Genomic DNA, 21,657 nt, shown 5'->3' on the forward strand with positions numbered 1-21,657 from the left:
AGCTAAGATAGGGAGAAGTCTGTCCATGGCAGCAGCTAATGGGGATCCCTAAGAAATACAAATAGTATTAAACAGGTACACAGGCTGATTTTGAAAATTGTTCCGCGTTAGGATACACCTGAGCATCCTCCGCCGGAGGCGGCAACCGATGAGAGGAAATGCCTCCGTTCACCTATTAATTCACACATACATATGGTGACCACATCGGTTTCTGGGACACGGAGTTGAGAAAAGGCCTGTAGGTACACTTAGTATACAAAACATTAGGAACACCTGCTCTTTCAACGACAGACTGACCAGGTGAAAGCTATGAACCCTTATTGATAAATGATTGTTAAATACACTTCAAATCAGTGTAGATGAAAGAGTACACAGGAGGTTAAAGGATTTAAGTCTGGAGCCAGAGACATGGATTGTGTTTTTGTGCCATTCAGAGAGTAAATGGGCAAGGAAAAATGTGCCTTTGAATGGTGTATGGTAGTAGGTGTCAGGCACACCAGTTTGAGTGTCAAGAATTGCAATGCTGCTGGGTTTTTCACACTCAAAAGTTTCCCGTGTGTATCAAGAATGGCCCACCACCCAAAGGAGATCCAGCCAACTTGACGACTGTGGGAAGCATTGGAGTAAACATCCCTGTGGAACACTTGACACCTTGTGGAGTCCATGCCAACGAATTGAGGTTGGTCTGAGTGCAAAATGTGTTCCTAATGTTTTGGAAAGTCTGTCTTATGCGAGTCTGTGATATAAAAATCATAAAACTATTGGATTGTCATTTTCAATATGCTTCCTCTTTAATAAGGGCAAATATTCCACTTAGAAAAAGCAACAGTAAATGCATCTCAGGCTATCAATCTAATAAAATAACAATAATTGAGTCTTGTTGGTCCTGGTCTGGTAGCAGTCACAAGTTAAACCTACTCCCCATACAGTTCGCTACTTTTGAGTAGGACCTAAGGTAGTGTACTATATTGGGAATAGCGTGTAATTTGACATTTTCCACATTTCTCTCAGTCCGCTCCCTCTGTGGTCACTGTTGCCACAGCGGTCACATAGTACGCTCCCTCTCGGAGGTAGGACCGCAGGCGTAAGTAGTGCTGGCTACCCAAGATGTCCGCTGCTGTGGAAGAGCTCACCAGCGCCCCCACAAGCTCAAACTTAGCATCCTTCGCTTCCTTGGTCCGACCAGTCGAACGGTCGACAATGAACTCCATGAACCCTGGTGTGCCAATCATTAACCTTTGACCCCATGGCTGGGAGGCGATGGCCTGCAACACAACAAAGACACAATTTCTGAGTTTTAGCCAGTGAGGCAATAATTGAACAAACAAACAATTCCTATGTTTTCATGAAATCACCTCCGACTTAATGACACTTGTCTTTTACAACAGTGGGACAAAATCACAAAGGGTTCATAAAAGGTACCACTGATATAATCAAAAACGGATGGAAGCAACCATTTTATGAGTTTGAATTCTTACATCAGATTCTATACAAAAAATATGTAGTATGGTGCTGAAACATATCCGCAGTCACTTTGTTCCGTTTTTAAGAAAGAAAAAAAAAGTCCAGTAATGTGTACATTAATTCCTGACCATCCACTCACAGTGAATATGCGTAGAGCTCTACAGTGGAGCTCAGGGAAGGGCTGGGTGCTGATGTTCCGGATCATCTCCATAGGCTGGTTAGACAGTAGATGGAACCAGGACTCTGTTAGAACCAGCAGGTCCTCTGTCTGCTGTTCAGCCTGGTACGCACACAGACACAGCATTCTTTACACAAGGTCCATTATGTCGTTTTATGTATGACCTGACTCATTTCAGATAGAAATGCAACTTGTAGATCTGTCATTCTCATTGAAAACAAGTCGGAAACTACACTACACTACCGTTCAAAAGTTTGGGGTCACTTAGAAATGTTTTTTAAAGAAAAGCACATTCTCTGTCCATTAAAATAACATCAAATTGATCAGAAATACAGTGTAGACATGATTAATGTTGTAAATGACTATTGTAGCTGGAAACAGCTCATTTAATGGAATTGTTTGTAAGCTTGTGTAGTCTAAAATGAATCTGATCGTATGCTATCCATTTGTTTTTTGTATGGTGTTCTTTGTATGCCATTTTTTATATTTGAGAAATAACCAATGATATTAGGCCACATTTGGCCATGATTACAGACATCTGTGTGTCTTTTGACACTATATAAACGAGTCACCCTGCAGTGTTTGATTATACCCTGATGAAGACATCTTGGCTGTCGAAACGTTGGACATTACATTTTTGCATCTGAGCTCCTAGAGTGTGCGGCTCTCCTTTGTTTTCAAATGTATATACACACACACACACACACAACTGAGATACAGAGACACAGACAGACCTGCAGAGTGATTAGGAGTGAGATGGCCTCCAGACAGCGCACTCGCAGCTCGGTGGCTCCACCGCTGGCCAGCTGGCTCATTCTCTTCAGCACAGCATGGAACTTTTCACCTGAACACACACAAACCCAAACTGAAAGTGAGTAATTGTTATCTACTGCAGTTACTAAATTGTTTATGTAATAAGGAATTAATGCAGTGAAACTAAACAAACAAACTAAAAACCTGTTTTCTGCAGGACTTGTTTCCCCTCCACGGTGGAGCCCAGGATCCCCAGTGTGTCCAGAGCCACTCCAGTCATAACAGGGTCTGGGTCGATGGCCATCTCAAACACCTTGTTCTGGAAAGCTGGGTAGGTCTCACACACGTGCTGGGGACTGTCCATGATGGCCAGGTTCCCAAAGAACTTCACCAGCCCTGTGTGGGAGACATCATGGTTCCATCTGGTTCAGTTGCTAGAGCGTGGTGATAGCAACGCCAGGGTTGTGGGTTTGATTCCCATCGGGGCCCAGTACAAACATGTATACTGTACACTATACTCTGGAGAAGAGCGTCCGCTAAATTACTAAAATGCAAATGTGAGATCAACTCACAACTTCCTCACCTGGCAGGTAGAAACTAGAGAAGGGGTCTGATTTTGCTCCAGTGATCATGTTGGATATCTTATCCATGATGCCTTGCTGTGCCAGGTACTGGCGCCCATGCTGGCTGTGGGAAAGTGTGGTCACCATCTCAATGGCTGTAGCCCTGAAACAGACAGAGGTCACTACATATCATAAAAGGGAAACGGGAGGGGGAGAGTTTGTGTTTTCCGTCTGTGTGGCCAGTGACGGAGAGTGGGAGCAAGAGATTGTCTGTTTTATAGGGTGTGGGTTATCCATGTTTTACCTGACCAGTACGTCATCTCCTGTCAGCTCTCCCAGTAGCTGGGAAATAAAGCTGCTGTTGGCACAGTAACCCAGGGAGACAGGAGAGACAGACGATATGTCCACTATCAGCTGCAACAGGAGAGACAAGTCAATATTGAACAGTAGAATTGACATTCCCATTCAAGACATAGGGTATCCCATGATGGGTACCAGCAGCCATATTTGGTGTGCTATTTGTACCATATTTATACTAAGAAAAACACTTCTTTCCATTACTGTGCTTATTGGAATTTGTATTTGTGCAATATTGTATTGCACTTTATAAAAACATGTTAAAATATTGTTACTAGAGTAGTTACTGCAATATTCAGATGTATGAGCAACTTCATGATAAGGTTACCATATGTTTTACTGATGCTTATCACTATGCTCCGCCATACAATTCTATTTTCAAGCACTCATATGTATGGGCAGGCAGATTTCCAAGAGATTAGACATATTAGGAGACAGACAAACATGTGTGGCAATGGGCGTACCTCATATACTCTGTATCTGACAATATCACTTGTAGCCATCACATCCTTGAGGTCTTTCAGCAAGTCGCTCCTGAATAGAGCATCTAACCCAGCTTTGGAGTGGCTAAGTTTGGCAAGAGCTCGTATTGCCTGTGAAATTGATGAACTGGTCTTGAGCAACAAGTGGTTTTGAAATGTAACATGTGGTTACAAAAATGTATCATCTTTATGCCAACCTCTTTGGCCACTGACATCTTCTCTCCTCTGATGCAGTGGATCACTTCCCGAAGTATGCCTTGGTTGTTCTGAATTTCTGTTACTGCCTCATGGTTCAATACCATTCTACCAATCTGCGGAAAATGAAGATGTTATTGAATATGGCTGCCTGATCTCTGTATTAAAGTTATGCCACCATGACAGCTAGAGCTCCACCCGAGGCTCAGACAGACATGGGGTGTATTCATTAATAGCAGAAAATAGCTAAACCTTTTTTAAACCTGCATATTTAGTTAAAAGAAATTCAGGTTAGCAGGCAATATTAAACTAGGGAAATTGTCACTTCTCTTGCGTTTATGGCACGCAGTCAGGGTATATGCCACAGTTTGGGCCGCCTGGCTCGTAGCGAACTAATTTGCCTGAATTTTACATAATTATGACATTGAAGGTTGTGCAATCTAACAGCAATATTTAGACTTATGGATGCCACCCGTTAGATAAAATACGGAACGGTTCCGTATTTCACTGAAAGAATAAAGTTTTGTTTTCGAAATGATAGTTTCCGGATTTGACCATATTAATGACCTAAAGCTCGTATTTCTGTGTGTTATTATATTATAATTAAGTCTGTGATTTAATAGAGCAGTCTGACTGGGCGGTGGTAGGCAGCAGCAGGCTCGTAAGCATTCATTCAAACAGCACTTTACTGCGTTTGCCAGCAGCTCTTCGCAATGCTTCAAGCATTGCACTGTTTGACTTCAAGCATATCAACTCCCGAGATTAGGCTGGCAATACTAAAGTACCTATTAGAACATCCAATGCAAATGGTATAGAGAAAGAAATAGTCCTATAATAACTACAACCTAAAACTTCTTAACTGGGAATATTGAAGACTCATGTTAAAAGGAACCGTCAGCTTTCATGTTCTGAGCAAGGAACTTAAACGTAAGCTTTTTTACATGGCACATATTGCACTTTTACTTTCTTCTCCAACACTTTGTTTTTGCATTATTTAAACCAAATTGAACCCGTTTCATTATTTATTTGAGACTAAATTGATTTTATTGATGTATTATATTAAGTTAAAATAAAAGTTAATTGTTCATTCAGTATTGTTGTAATTGTCATTTATTATATATATATATGTACATAAAAAAAAAAAATCGGCCGATTAATCGGTATCGGCCTTTTTTGGTCCTCCAATTATCGGTATCGGCTTTGAAAAATCATAATCGGTCGACCTCTAGTGTTCACAGAACGTTCACAACGTTCAAGTTTGCGCTCGGCAGACCTGAAATGTGCTGAATACCAATAAAACATTTTAAAGAGAACATTGGGAGGGACCTACCTGAAAAGGAAGGCATTGATGTTTATGATTAGGTACATTCGTGCAACGATTGTGCTTTTTTCGCAAATGCGCTTTTGTTAAATCATCCGTTTGGCGAAGTTGGGTGTCTTTTGTTAGGAAGAAAGTCTTCACACAGTTCGCAACGAGCCAGGCGGCCCAAACTGCTGCATATACCCTGACTCTGTTGCACAGAACGCAAGAGAAGTGACACAATTTCCCCAGTTAAAAGAAAATCATGTTAGCAGGCAATATTAACTAAATATGGAGGTTTAAAAATATATACTTGATGTTTAGATACACATTGGTGCAACGACAGTGCTTTTTTCGCGAATGCGCTTGATAAATCACCCATTTGGCGAAGTAGGCTATGATTCAATGATAAATTAACAGGCACCGCATCGATTATATGCAACGCAGGACAAGCTAGATAAACTAGTAATATCATCAACCATGTGTAGTTAACTAGTGATTATGTTAAGATTGATTGTTTATAAGATACGTTTAAATGCTAGCTAAAACCTTACCTTGGCTCCTTGCTGCACTCGCATAACAGGTAGTCAGCCTGCCACGCAGTTTCCTCGTGGAGTGCAATGTAATCGGCAATGATCGGTGTCCAAAAATGCCGATTACCGATTGTTATGAAAACTTGAAATCGGCCCTAATTAAAATCATCCATTCCGATTAATCGGTTGACCTCTAGTGAACACTGAGGCTATACCCACTAAGTTAGTTTTAACAGTGTTCTTGTAGGCTACTGTGGCTATTTAAATCATAATGTAGGACTACCAGAGCGGCCTACCATCAAAATGCATCCCATAACATTTGAACATGAAAATAGCTCTTCTTTCATTCAGCCTACAGTAGCATCCAATGTGTGGTGTTCAATGTAGGCCTACATTCCCTGAGACAGAGAGAAAAAATAAACATACAGGGCTTGACATTAATAACCTGTTCATCCACATGTCCTTCAGACAAGGTGCCTGAAAATGTGTTTGATGCAAGAAACCACTTTACAAAATAAAATGCATTATTATTCCCATGCCATTATTAGAGAATCAGACAAATTATGCTACCCTCTGCTTTTTTAAGCCTGTCAAGATACAAACACTGCCCCTTTAAGACAAAAAAGCTCTTTAACTGACTTGCTTTTCAAAGATGTCTAGAAATGTATATGTTTTGTGCTCTTGTAGATAGCAATATGGGAGTGATTGCTGACTACAAATTACATATAACTGGGCTAATAACTCACTAACTAGCAAAGGATTTGAACAAAATGTGCACATGTGGCTACATGCAGCTCTCGCTTTGATCTCAAAACAAGCTCATCTACTCACTACTGCTGATGCTGTAAACACAGTCCAGTTCAACTTAAACGGCACATATCCATATATGACTATGGTCTGTTTGCATATAGGCCTACTGCAGCTCTAATTGTTTATGCCGCACCGATCTGTGTAGAGTATGGGCTGAGTAGTGCGTGTCAATGCAATAGAATCCTATTCTGATGCATTCTGCCTACAACAAAGTTTGCATAATTTGTTTTGTTTCGGTATGTTGCATTGAAAGTTGCTAATACCTTGTCTGAAGGACAAGTGGATAAACAGGTTAATGTCAAGCCCTGTATGTTTTTTTTATTTAAACATGAGCAACAAGACAATGCCCCCATCTCTCCCGCTAAACTGGGCTACCTCTGAACATATTTTGTTGTCCTAGTGAAGAAAATTAGCAGTGGAACACATCTGAATGCACTCATAATTCCATTCTATGAGCAAATACGATTTTCTCTGAAGTACATTATGAAAGCCTAACACTAATATCATAGTCATGTTGGCAATAGAAAAAGCATTCAAATGATGCCCACCTGACCGAGAAAGCGGTTTATAATAGACCATTTTTGGATTGCGTAAACAACCAATTGTGTGTAATATGGGACGCAGGGCTGTGTTTCAAGCAAAAACTCCCAAGTGTGCTCGCTTCAGTTCCTCAACAACTGCTAGGTGAGCAACAACAAAAAACAACTTAGTAGTTGAAGTTGTGCAATAAATTACTTAGGAACTGTGCACTTTGGAGAGGCGTGTGGCCACTTTTGCAGGCACCCGTTAGAGATCTTACTCAAACTCTTGCCATTTTTTTCTGACTCACCAGTAAGACAAAATATTCTAATTATGTTACTTAATGTATCGAGAGTATTTTAAGATTTCGTACAGTAAATGTAATTTAATAAGTGTTCTCCTTCAAATGAGTGATTCCATATGAAACCAGGACAAACATTTTCACAAAATTGGAGGCATATTAGTAATTAGTATTTTGATTATTATAATTCTTTTTTTAATTTTTATTAAATATCTACCATCTTTGATTTGTCTAATTTTTAAACATGTTGAATAAAAAAAAAACATGTCATATTAAATTAAGTGCCCTCTAATACAGACCACATTGCCAATTAAATTATTTTTAATATGAATTAAGGATTGCTAAAGGGCTAAAATTCAGCATTTTCAGATGACAACCCTGTTAATTCTAGGTTTCACCATCATTGTAAAGCACTACTTATTTTGTTGCTTTGACAAAGTAATTTCTGAAGATTAATATTTATTTCATGTGATTAGTTATTCATTTACATCTGTCCCTCATTTTTCAGGTCCCTGTTAAGTGAACTGAATTGTTTTAATATGGTCAAACTGTTCACCTATCATTGTCACAATAGAAATTGATCTAATAGTCAAATCATAGATTAAAAGCAGATGTAGTTTTGTATTTATTAAGGATATCCACTACTGTTCCTTGGGTCCAGCAACATTAAGGCAGTTACAGTGCATTCGGAAAGTATGCAGAGCCCTTGACCTTCTCCACTTTTTTACGTTAGAGCCTTATTCTAAAAATCCCCTCTCATCAATCTACACACAATACCCATAATGACAAAAGCAAAAACAGGTTATTAGAAATGTTTGCAAATGCCAGAGGTTTCATCAGACCAGAGAATCTTGTTTCTCATGGTCAGAATCTTTAGGTGACTTTTGGCAAACTCCAAGCGGGCTGTCATGTGCCTTTTACTGAGGAGTGGCTTCCATCTGGCCACTCTACCATAAAGCTCTGATTGGTGGAGTGCTGCAGAAATGGTTGTCCTTCTGGAAGGTTTTCCCCATCCATTCATGTCTCATAGCAAAGGGTCTGAATACTTATGTAAATGGGCTATTTCTGTTTTTTATTTTTACAACTTTCTCATAACCTGTTTTCGCTTTGTCATTATCGGGTATTGTGTGTAAATGAGGAAAATGTTTAATTTAATAAATTTTAGAATAAGGCTGTAATGTAACAAAATGTGGAAAAAGTCAAGGGGTCTGAATACTTTCCGAAGGCACTGTATATACACACAATTTAAAATATTACATTTCACAACACATTAAGTGTGTTCCCTCAGGCCACTCTACTATGTGCCTGTGTCTCTTCAGTCCTCGCTGTTGCATAAGGTGTATTTATCCGTTTTTTTTATTTTTTAAATCTGATTCTATTCTACAACGCAAAATCCATGTGTACATCTGTGTATAGTGTGTATTTTATAATCTATGCATGTGCCTACGTTTATGTTACTTCACAGTCCCGGCTGTTTTGAGGTGCATTTTTATCTGTTTTTTGAATCCGATTCTACTGCTTGCATCAGCTACCTGATGTGGAATAGAGTTCCATGTAGTCATGGCTCTATGTAGTACTGTGCGCCTCCCATAGTCTGTTCTTGACTTGGGGATTGTGAAGAGATCTTTGGTGGAATGTCTTGTGGGGTATGCATAGTGCTAGTAGTTTGAACTGAGCTGGATCTACTGTTATTGGCAATTTTCTGGGGTTTTGTGGTGGGAAACTGAGCGGCTCGAACATAAAACATCAACCCCGTTACCCATAATTTGTTTAACAATTAAATTTTTGGGGTGAAGCTTGCATTCAATTTCCACTCCCTGTTGCAAAAAAAAAAAGCTTGCATTCCCCCTGGAGGAAATGTATGGCTGACTTAAGAAATAGTCAACCCTGTTACTATATTTGGCACTTAAGACAATTATAGGCATTGTTTTTATTTAACCTCTTGGTGGGAAAGCATGTTTTTTTTTATTACCAAATTACACTTCTTAAAAGGCAACGAATTGGTGGAACGACCATTAAATGGAAGTTGTAGTTCATTATTTTGACCGAGGGCAACGGAGACACGCCTATTTAATAACAAAACGTTACTCAGCTTTTGAGTTGCAGTGTTTGAGTCAACCGTTTCCTACGGTGCGCCATTAATGAATACATGACAGCTGTAACATACTTGTGTCAATGCCAGTATTTTGACTGTGTCATCAGGATGTTTCAGTCCAGCCTGAAGTTCCACTCTGCAGTTTTGGGCCAGGTGGACAGGGCTGAGGGCGAGCAGGATTCGACCAAGGATGTCCACGCATAGCTCAATTTTCTCTCTGTGAAATTAATGAGACTTCTTCATTGAAAATCTTTCATGCACGACTCATACTCACATCTCACCTGTCAGCTACACGAACGCACTTTGCATTAAAGCTAGAATCCTTAATTGAAACAAAGCCTGTGTTTTGGTAAAAAGCTGAGGGAAGGGCTTGGAGAAATGTAACCACTCACATTCACAGACAGAGCTATGGATGCAAGAACTTACCATCCATGTCATCAAAATTATAGTTTTAACCTGTGCCACATTCAGTTGCAAAATGTTCCAGATAGAAATGCAGAGAATAGAGCCGACGTGATTCATTATTATACATGTCGAAGACTGAGGCATGTTTGTTCTACATAGCATATTTCTACCTAAACGTTCCAAAATGTTGCATCCTCCTGAATGCACACTATATTTGGAGGCTATACAGTGTTTCTTACAAAACATTGGAGTAAAACAAGCCTGTATTTTCTGGGATCTGATGGGGTAACTACGACAATTGAACTAAGCTCATGAAGCTTTTAAAAGACATTGTAATGAAACAGACAGGGAGCAGGTCTCGAACCCTCTACCTTCTAGCCCGAAGTCCAGCGCGCTATCGATTGTGCTGCAAAGTATGCTTAAGCTGCAGAGTCGATATCCGCGCTTATAAACCCAGGTTCGTTACAATATATTATTCAAGAATCAATGGGTATATATATATAAAATTACTGTATAAGTCATAAAATGGATGTAGCAACTAAGATTGCAGCTTCAAACCATTAACGAAAACACAGCTAGCTACCTAAGGGCCAGTAACGTTAGCATTCATACTCAAGTCATACCAAAGTCAGCGAGTCGAGAAACAAGACTAGTTAGCGGTTTAGGTAGGTAACGTTAGCTTATCGAACTAGCGAAGTGACATTGCATTAATGAAGGTTCTGTGTATTTTGCAAGGCGCTAGCTAAGAAAAGGCCAGCTAGTCAAGAGTAACGTTAGCATTCATACCCAAGTCAGCTAACTAGTCGCGAGACAGTGGTTAGCGGCTTAGGTATGTATCTATACTTATCTAGCTAGCTAAGTTACATTGCATGAACGTGCGGTCTATTTTGCAAGGAAGCTGTCCAAGCTAACGTTAGCTAACTAACAGTTTGAGTTTGTTGCTATGCTAAATAGCTAGCTAATGTTAGTATTAAGGCTTGACTCAGCAGTGCAGCGGTTACAGACCTGTCATTTGTGTTCAAAAGAGAGAAAATCACTTCAAGCCGGAGTCCACTCACTGTATCCCTAAGGGCGCTTACAGGTATTGATAAAACGGCCGTTTTTAAAGTTTGCAGCTCTTCAATAGGCTCTTCAAGGCTTGCTATTTCAACGAACAAACTCTCAATTGAGGCTGCCATTTTGCTCTTGCAACCTTCTTCCTCTTTGGTATAATGGCGTTCGCAACAATTATGTGTGCATTCCGCCACCTACTGTACAGGTCAATAATACAAATAACCAAATAGAAAAAATTACCAGTAAAAATAATACATCGTACAGTGTATAAAATAAAAAAAAATCATACAAACTATCAATAATGAAGTTTACATTTTACTAAATCAGCCTGCTTTTCTGTTATAATCAGGTCCCTAAACACGTTCAGAAAGAGCCTATGAGGTCGGGACATTTTCTGGTGACAGTAGTCCGTCCCTGCAGTGCTTCTGCCGTTAAGTCTTGGAGGCCCAAAAACTTCTCGGCTGCAGATATAATGATGTTCAGCTTCGTGGAATTCTTGGACACTTGTGCTGTACAATTAATAACTGTGGCTATAAAGTCTACAAAATCCACTTTCTTCACAATAAGTGTGTCCAGATCACTTGATTGACGTATAACATTTGCAACTGGTTGCTGTGCATCCAGTGCCATATCTTCTTCAGAACTGTGGCCTCTTGCCCCTTCAACTCTCTTCACTGCCTCCAGATAGCAGATTTGCTGCACAGCCCTGATCCTTGACACAACAACCTCTTTCACCTGAACAAGGCACTCAGGGAATTCGGGAATAAGTTCCCCACCACAGTTACAAAATTTTACATTCACAGACTCCTTCATAACATATTCCTTCTGTCTGCAAACACTTGACACGTGGCCAAACTTTTTACATTTCTTTCATTACATGGGGTTTGCACAAATGCTCTTATGGCATATCTTATATATCCCAGCTTTACATAGATTGGTGTATACGCTTCATCAAACATCAATAATACAGATACACTCTTTCCAATTCTCTGTACGGGTCAAGCCACGTGCATTAACTACTCCTGTATATTTTTCTCCAAGATATTGATTATCAATGTCCAACGGGACGCCATATTTAACACCTTTTACCAGTGCCCTGCTCCGAAAATCAAAGCTGTCTACTTCATGCGTCCATAATTTCGTGAGCCACAATTCACGCTCATTTTGCTTTTTGGATACACATATCATCAACATACCACTCCAAGTTACTTTGACTGCGCCCACTTTTCCCCACTTTTCCCACTTTTCGCCATCCTTGTGACTTCAAAAGGTTTTCTCAAATAAACATCCTTATCCAAAAAACGTACTCCAACAAGAAACGATTCATCAGACTCATTTTCCACAACAATTTTATCCCTTTTTGTTCCATTCTTGGACTTCCCTGTTGTCCACTGATCTTTCTTACTAAATTAAATCAAATTTTATTTGTCACATACACATGGTTAGCAGATGTTAATGCGAGTGTAGCGAAATGCTTGTGCTTCAAGGCTGCGCCTTGGTCCGAATGTGATTTTGACGATCGTGACAGAATTCCATGGCATTATTTTATAGTATGAAGAATACAATTGAACAAAGCTGAATAACATAGAAAGGATTTTTTTCCCAAATGATTTGAGAGAGTCCGCACATGCGGCTAATCTGTGTTGAGCGGTTAACAAAGAAATAGATACTCCTATATGCTTAATTTAGAGTTATTAATGTAACTTTAGTTGTTCTACAAACGTTGGGCTATGTGTTTTGATTTTTAATACATTGTAAGGCTGCATGATGCAACTCTAATGATGATTTGAAAAAAGTTGCTTGAAAGGCATGAGCTCTGCTTTGTTTTTTGCGCAGGCTGTACACTTCATCAGTCCCTCATTCACAATTTGACAAGCACTTGCTAATACCTCGAATTTCCCGACGGCATCCCCTTTGTGTGGCCGTAATGCACCCTAAAGAAATCCATGCCTTTTGCGGCCAGCAAGAGCGACACGGCAGTAGGCTATAAGCACAAATGTTCCATTAGCAGGAAAACACTATTATCAAAAGCCACCGCAAATGTGATTTATTAAAAATATTAAAAAATCACCTTTATTTAACCAGGTAGGCCAGATGAGAACAGGTTCTCATTTACAACTGCGACCTGGCCAAGAAAAGCAAAGCAGTGCGACAAAAAACAAGACAGTTACACTTGGGATGAACAAAGTACAGTCAATAACACAATAGAAAAATCTATATAGAGTGGGTGCAAATGGAGTAAGGAGGTAAGGAAATAAATAGGCCACAGTAGCGAAGTAATTACAATTTAGCAGATTAACACGAATGATAGATGTGCAGAAAATGATGTGCAAGTAGAAATACTGGTGTGCAAAAGAGCAAAAAAAAGAGTAAATAAAAACAATATGGGGATGAGGTAGGTAGTTGGATGGGCTATTTACAATGGGCTTTGTAGAGCTGCAGCGATCAGTAAGCTGCTCAGAAGGCTGATGCTTTTAAAGTTAGTGAGGGAGATATGTCTCCAACTTCTGCGATTTTTGCAATTCGTTCCAGTGATTGGCAGCAGAGAACTGGAAGGAATGGTGGCCAAAGGAGGTGTTGGCTTTGGGGATGACCAGTGAGATATAACTGCTGGAGCGCGTGCTACGGGTGGGTGTTGCTATGGTGACCAGTGAGCTGAGATAAGGCGGAGCTTTACCTAGAAAAGACTTATAGATGACCTGGAGCCAGTGGGTTTGGCGACGAATATGAAGCGAGGGCCAGCCGACGAGAGCATACAGGTCGCAGTGGTGGGTGGTATATGGGGCTTTGGTGACAAAATGGATGGGAATGTGATAGACTGCATCCAGTTTGCTGAGTAGACTGTTGGAGGCTATTTTGTAAATGACATCGCCGAAGTCGAGAATCGGTAGGATAGTCAGTTTTACGAGGGTATGTTTGGCAGCGTGAGTGAAGGTGGCTTTGTTGCGAAATAGGAAGCCGATAACAGATTTAATTTTGGATTGGAGATGCTTAATGTGAGTCTGGAAGGAGAGTTTACAGTCTAGCCAGACCCCTAGGTATTTTTAATTGTCCACATATTCTAAGTCAGAACCGTCCAGAGTAGTGATGCTAGTCGGGTGGGCGGGTGTGGGCATCGATTGGTTGAAGAGCATGCATTTAGTTTTACTTGCATTTAAGAGCAGTTGGAGGCCACGGAAGGAGTGTTGTATGGCATTGAAGCTCGTTTGGAGGTGAGTTAATTAACACAGTGTCCAAAGAAAGGGCCAGATGTATACCGAATGGTGTCGTCTGCATAGAGGTGGATCAAGGAATCACCCGCAGCAAGAGCGACATCGCTGATATATACAGAGAAAAGAGTCGGCCCGAGAATTGAACCCTGTGGTACCCCCATAGAGACTGCCAGAGGTCCGGACAACAGGCCCTCCGATTTGACACACTGAACTCTAAGTTGGTGAACCAGGCGAGGCAGTCATTTGAGAAACCAAGGCTGTTGTGTCTGCCGATAAGAATGTGGTGAGTAACAGGTTGATGAAGACAGCTGTACAGTACTGTCTTTTATTGAGGGCGGTTATGATATCGTTTAGTACCTTGAGCGTGGCTGAGGTGCACCTGTGACCAGCTCGGAAACTGGATTGCACAGCGAGAAGGTACGGTGGGATTCGAAATGGATAGTGATCTATTTGTTAACTTGGCTTTCGAAGACCTTAGAAAGGCAGGATAGGATAGATATAGGTCTGTAACAGTTTGGGTCTAGAGTGTCTCCACCTTTGAAGAGGGTGATGACCGCGGCAGCTTTCCAATCTTTAGGAATCTCAGACGATACGAAAGAGAGGTTGAACAGACTGGTAATAGGGATTGCAACAATGGCGGCGGATAATTTTAGAAAGAGAGGGTCCAGATTGTCTAGCCCAGCTGATTTGTATGGGTCCAGGTTTTGCAGCTCTTTCAGAACATCATCTATCTGGATTTGCTTGAAGAAAAAGCTGGGGAGGCTTGGGCAAGTAGCTGCGGGGTGTGTGAGCTGTTGGCCCGGGGGTTGGGGTAGCCAGGAGGAAAGCTAGAGAAATGCTTATTGAAATTCTGGATTCTCGTGGATTTATCAGTGGTGACAGTGTTTCCTAGCCTCAGTGCAGTGGGCAGCTGGGAGGAGGTGTTCTTATTCTCCATGGATGTTACAGTGTCCCAAAACCTTTTGGAGTAGAGCTACAGGATGCAAATTTCTGTTTGGAAAAGCTAGCCTTTTCTTTCCTAACTGACTGTGTGTATTGGTTCCTGACTTCCCTGAAAAGTTGCATATCGCGGGGACTATTCAATGCTAGTGCAGTACGCCACAGAATGTTTTTGTGCTAGTCGAGGGCAGTCAGGTCTGGAGTGAACCAAGGGCTATATCTGTTCTTAGTTCTACATTTTTTGAAAGGGGCATGCTTATTTATGATGGTGAGGAAATTACTTTTAAAGAACAACCAGGCATCCTCTACTGACGGGATGAGGTCAATATCCTTCCAGGATACCTAGGCCAGGTCGATTAGAAAGGCCTGCTCGCAGAAGTGTTTTAGGGAGCATTTGACAGTGATGAGGGGTGATCGTTTGACCGCGGACCAATAACGGATGCAGGAAATGAGGCAGTGATCGCTGAGATCCTGACTGAAAACAGCAAAGGTGTATTTGAGGAAGAGGAAGAGGAACACCTATGTGAGAATGCTGTTCATCGACTACAGCTCAGCATTTAACTCCATAGTACCCTCCAAACTCGTGGAGGGTACTATGGTGTAGATGGCATGGGTTTCGACCCCTGGGTCTCGACCCCGCCCTGTGCAACTGAGTACCGCCCCCAGGTGATGAGGGTAGGTAACAACATCTCCACCCCGCTGATCCTCAACACTGGGGCCCCACAAGGGTGCGTTCTGAGCCCTCTCATGTACTCCCTGTTCACCCACGACTGCGTGGCCATGCACGCCTCCAACTCAATCATCAAGTTTGCGGACGACACTACAGTGGTAGGCTTGATTACCAACAACCAACGAGACGGCCTACAGGGAGGAGGTGAGGGCCCTCGGAGTGTGGTGTCAGGAAAATAACCTCACACTCAACGTCAACAAAACAAAGGAGATGACTGTGGACTTCAGGAAACAGCAGAGGGAGCACCCCCCTATCCACATCGACGGGACAGTAATGGAGAGGGTAGTAAGTTTTAAGTTCCTCGGCGTACACATCACGGACAAACTGAATTGGTCCACCCACACAGACAGCGTTGTGAAGAAGGCGAGCAGCGCCTCTTCAACCTCAGGAGGCTGAAGAAATTTGGCTTGTCACCAAAAGCACTCACAAACTTCTACAGATGCACAATCGAGAGCATCCTGTTGGGCTGTATCACCGCCTGGTACGGCAACTGCTCCGCCCACAACCGTAAGGCTCTCCAGAGGGTAGTGAGGTCTGCACAACGCATCACTGGGGCAAACTACCTGCCCTCCAGGACACCTACACATCCCGATGTCACAGGAAGGCCATAAAGATCATCAAGGACAACAACCACCCGAGCCACTGCCTGTTCACCCCGCTACATTACATTTACATTTAGTCATTTAGCAGACGCTCTTATCCAGAGCGACTTACAGTAGAGTGCATACATTTTATTACATTTTTACATACTGAGACAAGGATATCCTACCGGCCAAGAGCAGACGCTCTTATCTAGAGCGACTTACAGTAGAGTGCATACATTTTATTACTTTTTTTTTTTTTTTTACATTACTGAGACAAGGATATCCCTACCGGCCAAACCCTCCCTACCGGCCAAACCCTCCCTAACCCGGACGACGCTATGCCAATTGTGCGTCGCCCCACGGATCTCCCGGTTGCGGCCGGCTGTGACAGAGCCTGGGCGCGAACCCAGCCCAGCCTGGGCGTGAACCCAGAGACTCTGGTGGCGCAGCTAGCACTGCGATGCAGTGCCCTAGACCACTGCGCCACCCGGGAGACGGGAGATCATCCAGAAGGCGAGGTCAGTACAGGTGCATCAAAGCAGGGACCGAGAGACTGAAAAACAGCTTCTATCTCAAGGCCATCAGACTGTTAAACAGCCACCACTAACATCGAGTGGCTGCTCCCAACATACTGACTCAACTCCAGCTCACTTTAATAATGGAATTGATGGAAATTTATCAAAAATGTATCACTAGCCACTTTAAACTATGCACTTTTATGTTAACATACCCTACATTGCTCATCTCATATGTATATACTGTACTCGATACCATCTACTGCATCTTGCCTATGCCATTCTGTACCATCACTCATTCATATATCTTTATGTACATATTCTTTATCCCTTTACACTTGTGTGTATAAGGTAGTAGTTGTGGAATTGTTAGGTTAGATTACTCGTTGGTTATTACTGCGTTGTCGGAACTAGAAGCACAAGCATTTCGCTACACTGTAACGACTCCTACCGAAGGTGGCTCCCCTTCCTGTTCGGGTGGCGCTCGGCGGTCGTCGTCACCAGCCTACTAGCTGCTACTGACTTTTCCTCCCCCTCCTTTTTGTTTAGTGGTTACACCTGTTTGTGGTTAGGGTTGTTAATGGGGCTTTATTACCCAGCAGCCCAGCCTGCTGGGTGTGAGGGATTGTTTTGTGTACAGGTTGTACATGCTTGTGTGTCACGGTTCGTGTACGTTGTCTCATGGTATTTCGTGTTCTCGTTTATGTGGTGGAGCATTCATTTTAGAGTGGCGTCGTGTTCACCTGTTTGTGGTATTAAATTAGAACGCTACTCTGAACTCTCTGTCTCCTGCGTCTGACTCCTTCCTCCACTACACCCCGGGCATTACAGAATCCCGCACCAACTCAAGAATGGAGTCAGCAGGAGCAGCGGCCAACCCCCTCCCATCTATGGAGGAACGGGTTCTCCACCACACTACCGTCCTCCATCGCATCGGTTCCGCCATGGACCAGATGATGGAGAGAATGGACCGATGGGAGAGGAGTGGTCTCCTCTCTCCACCTGCAGTTTCTCCAGCTCCGGATTCCTCCTCTCCTCTCTCACCATCCTCCGGCTCCAGCGCTCTCCGTCTTGCGCTCCCGAGGGATTATGATGGAGCGGCAGCGGGATGTCAGGGTTTCTTACTACAACTAGAACTGTACCTGGCGACCGTGAGACCCATTCCCTCGGGAGCAGAGAGGGTGAGTGTCCTCGTCTCCTGCCTAACGGGTCGTGCTCTGGAGTGGGCGAACGCTGTCTGGAATGGCCCAGACTCAGCGAAGGAGCACTACCCCGAATTTTCGGGGGAAGAGCGACTGTTTCATCTTAGGCAGGAGAAGAGGAGCGCCCAGGATTACGCATTGGAGTTTCGGACCTTGGCCGCGGGGTCTGGGTGGAACGACAGGGCCCTTATAGATCACTACCGATGTAGTCTCCGGGAGGATGTCCGCAGGGAGTTAGCGTGCCGGGACGAAGCTCTCTCCCTGGATGAACTTATTGATATGTCCATCCGGCTGGACAACCTGCTGGCTTCCCGCGGCCGTTCGGAGAGGGTCCTGTACGTTCCACCACCCAGCACCCCCGCTCCCATTCCCATGGAGTTGGGAGGGGCCGTGCCGAGGGGTACCGGAGGAGGAGGCTCCCCCTGCACCAGCTGTGGTCGGAGAGGACACACGGCCGATCGGTGCTGGGGGGGTCCGTCTGGGAGTCGAGATGGCAGGCGGAACATTTCTCGGTCACCTCAGGTGAGTAAGCACCAGACTCACCCAGAACCCCCTGTTGATCACATGTTTGTCTTGATTTTTTTCCCTCTTCCCAGCATAAGGCACTAGTCGATTCAGGTGCAGCTGGGAACTTTATGGATCGCGGACTCGCCATCAAGCTAGGTGTTCTGCTTGTGCCGATAGATTCTCCCTTTCCCGTGCACTCCCTAGATAGCCGGCCATTAGGGTCAGGGTTGGTCCGGGAGGCCACGGTTCCACTGGACATGGTGACGCAGGGGAATCATAGGGAGCGTATAAGTCTTTACATTATCGATTCACCTGCGTTTCCAGTGGTGCTGGGYATTCCCTGGCTGGCTAGTCACAATCCTACGATTTRGTGGAAACAGGGGGTTCTCCAGGGGTGGTCAGAGGAGTGTTCTGGAAGGTGTCTGGGAGTTTCCATCGGTGCCACGTCGGTGGAGAGTCCAGACCAGGTTTCCACGGTGCGCATTCCCCCCGAATATGCCGATTTGGCAATCGCTTTTAGTAAAAAGAAAGCGACTAAATTACCATCTCATCGACCGGGAAGGGATTGTGCGATAGATCTCCAGGTAAACGCTGCGCTTCCCAAGAGTCACGTGTACCCATTGTCCSAAGAGGAYACGGTMGCTATGGAGACATATGTCACTGAGTCTCTGGYACAGGGGTACATTCGGTCCTCCATCTCACCCGTCTCCTCGAGTTTCTTTTTTGTGAAGAAAAAGGAGGGAGGTTTGCGTCCGTGTATTGATTATAGAGGTCTAAATGCCGTCACAGTGGGGTTTAGTTACCCACTACCTCTCATTGCTACGGCAATGGAATCATTTCACGGAGCGCAGTTCTTCACAAAACTGGATRTCAGGAGCGCGTATAGTCTGGTYCGTATTCGGAAGGGAGAKGAGTGGAAAKCCGCATTRAGTACCACATCGGGCCATTATGAGTACTGCGTCATGCCATATGGGTTAAAGAATGCTCCAGCCGTTTTCCAATCCTTTGTAGACGATATTCTCAGGGACCTGCACGGGCAGGGAGTGGTTGTTTATATCGATGACATTCTGATCTACTCAGCCACTCACGCCGCGCATGTGTCTCTGGTACGCAAGGTGCTTGGTAGACTGCTGGAGCATGACCTATATGTCAAGGCTGAGAAGTGTGTGTTCTCCAAACGAGCCGTCTCTTTTCTGGGTTATCGCATTTCCACCTCGGGGGTGGTGATGGAGGGTGACCGCATTAAGGCCGTGCYTAATTGGCCGACTCCGACCACGGTAAAAGAGGTGCAGCGGTTTTTGGGTTTTGCCAACTACTACCGGAGGTTTATCCGGGGTTTTGGCCAGGTAGCAGCTCCCATTACCTCACTGCTGAAGGGGGGTCCGGTGCGMTTGCAGTGGTCAGCAAAAGCYGACYGAGCTTTCAACAGGTTGAAGGCGCTGTTCACGGATGCGCCCGTGTTGGCGCATCCGGACCCCTCTCTAGCATTCATAGTMGAGGTGGACGCGTCCGAGGCTGGGGTAGGTGCCGTGCTATCACAGCGCTCGGGTACGCCACCAAAACTCCACCCCTGCGCTTTCTTCTCGAAGAAGCTCAGCCCAGCYGAGCGTAACTATGATGTGGGGGACKGGGAGTTGTTAGCGGTGGTCAGTGCTCTGAAGGTGTGGAGACACTGGCTTGAGGGGGCTAYGCACCCRTTTCTCATCTGGACCGACCACCAGAATCTGGAGTATATTCGGGCAGCTAGGAGACTGAACCCACGTCAGGCAAGGTGGGCCATGTTCTTCACCCGATTCCGGTTTACGCTATCGTATAGACCGGGCTCCAAAAATGTAAAGGCGGATGCACTGTCCCGTTGTTTCGACACGGAGGATCGGCCCACCGAACCTACTCACATCCTTCCCGCCTCAAGGCTGATAGCACCAGTGGTGTGGGAAGTGGACTCGGACATCGAGCGGGCGGGCGTTACGGGCGGAACCCGCTCCTCCTCAGTGTCCGGCGGGGCGGTTGCGTGCCGCTTGGCACCAACGTGCCGCTTGGTGTTCGGGACAAATTGATTCGGTGGGCTCACGTCCTACCCTCCTCAGGTCACCCTTGGGTGAAGAGGACAGTGGGAGCCTTCGGGGGAGGTATTGGTGGCCTACCTTGGCTAGGGACGTTAGGGTTTATGTTTCCTCCTGTTCGGTATGCGCCCAGAGTAAGGCTCCTAGGCACCTTCCTAGAGGGAAGTTACAACCCCTCCCCGTTCCACAACGGCCTTGGTCGCATCTATCCGTAGATTTCCTGACCGATCTTCCCCCGTCTCAYGGGAACACTACGGTTCTGGTGATTGTGGATRGGTTCTCTAAGTCRTGRCGTCTCCTCCCGTTGCCCGGTATCCCTACAGCCCTGCAGACTGCAGAGGCATTATTCACCCACGTCTTCCGGCACTACGGGGTGCCGGAGGACATCGTTTCTGATCGGGGCCCCCAGTTCACGTCCAGAGTATGGAGGGCGTTCATGGAGCGTTTGGGGGTCTCGGTCAGCCTTACCTCCGGTTATCACCCCGAGAGTAATGGGCAGGTGGAGAGAGTGAACCAGGAGGTGGGTAGGTTTCTGCGGTCATATTGCCAGGACCGGCCAGGGGAGTGGGCGAGATACATCCCCTGGGCCGAAATGGCCCAGAACTCACTACGTCACCCCTCTACTAACATGTCCCCCTTTCAGTGTGTATTGGGGTACCAGCCGGTTCTGGCACCATGGCATCCGAGCCAGACCGAGGCTCCTGCGGTGGAGGAATGGGTGCAGCGCTCCAAGGAGACATGGAGGGCCGTCCAGGAATCCCTTCAACAAGCTAGTGGACGGCAGAAGAGGAGTGCTGACCGCCACCGCAGTGAGGCCCCCGTGTTTGTACCGGGGGACAGGGTCTGGCTCTCGACCCGAAACCTGCCCCTCCGCTTGCCCTGCCGGAAGCTGGAGGT

The 21,657-nt window shown here is 44.6% G+C and overlaps 1 protein-coding gene across 1 annotated transcript; it reads right to left on the bottom strand.

Annotated features, from left to right (window-relative positions):
• Positions 1 to 766: 766 nt before the first annotated feature.
• Positions 767 to 11,172, bottom strand: psmd5 (proteasome 26S subunit, non-ATPase 5). Its single transcript, XM_023983293.2, has 10 exons — positions 10,961 to 11,172; positions 9,623 to 9,767; positions 3,995 to 4,108; positions 3,780 to 3,908; positions 3,263 to 3,372; positions 2,979 to 3,121; positions 2,600 to 2,791; positions 2,377 to 2,486; positions 1,604 to 1,744; positions 767 to 1,265 (listed from the first exon to the last, which is right to left on the bottom strand). Exons 1-10 carry the CDS (start codon positions 11,131 to 11,133, stop codon positions 1,008 to 1,010), a joined length of 1,515 nt encoding a protein of 504 aa, XP_023839061.1. The 5' UTR covers positions 11,134 to 11,172; the 3' UTR covers positions 767 to 1,007.
• Between the last annotated feature and the right edge of the window lie 10,485 nt (positions 11,173 to 21,657).

The sequence above is a fragment of the Salvelinus sp. IW2-2015 genome, linkage group LG4q.1:29, assembly GCF_002910315.2.
Source record: "Salvelinus sp. IW2-2015 linkage group LG4q.1:29, ASM291031v2, whole genome shotgun sequence".
NCBI lineage: Eukaryota > Metazoa > Chordata > Actinopteri > Salmoniformes > Salmonidae > Salvelinus > Salvelinus sp. IW2-2015.

Bases quoted from the DNA above. Each gene is read 5' to 3' on its own strand.
- psmd5 (XM_023983293.2), bottom strand. From the start codon at position 11,133: ATGGCAGCCTCAATTGAGAGTTTGTTCGTTGAAATAGCAAGCCTTGAA. The intron at 3,909-3,994 runs GTTGGCATAAAG...TCAATTTCACAG, and splicing joins AGATGTCAGTGGCCAAAGAG to GCAATACGAGCTCTTGCCAA. The intron at 3,122-3,262 runs GTAAAACATGGA...TGTCTGTTTCAG, and splicing joins GGAGATGACGTACTGGTCAG to GGCTACAGCCATTGAGATGG.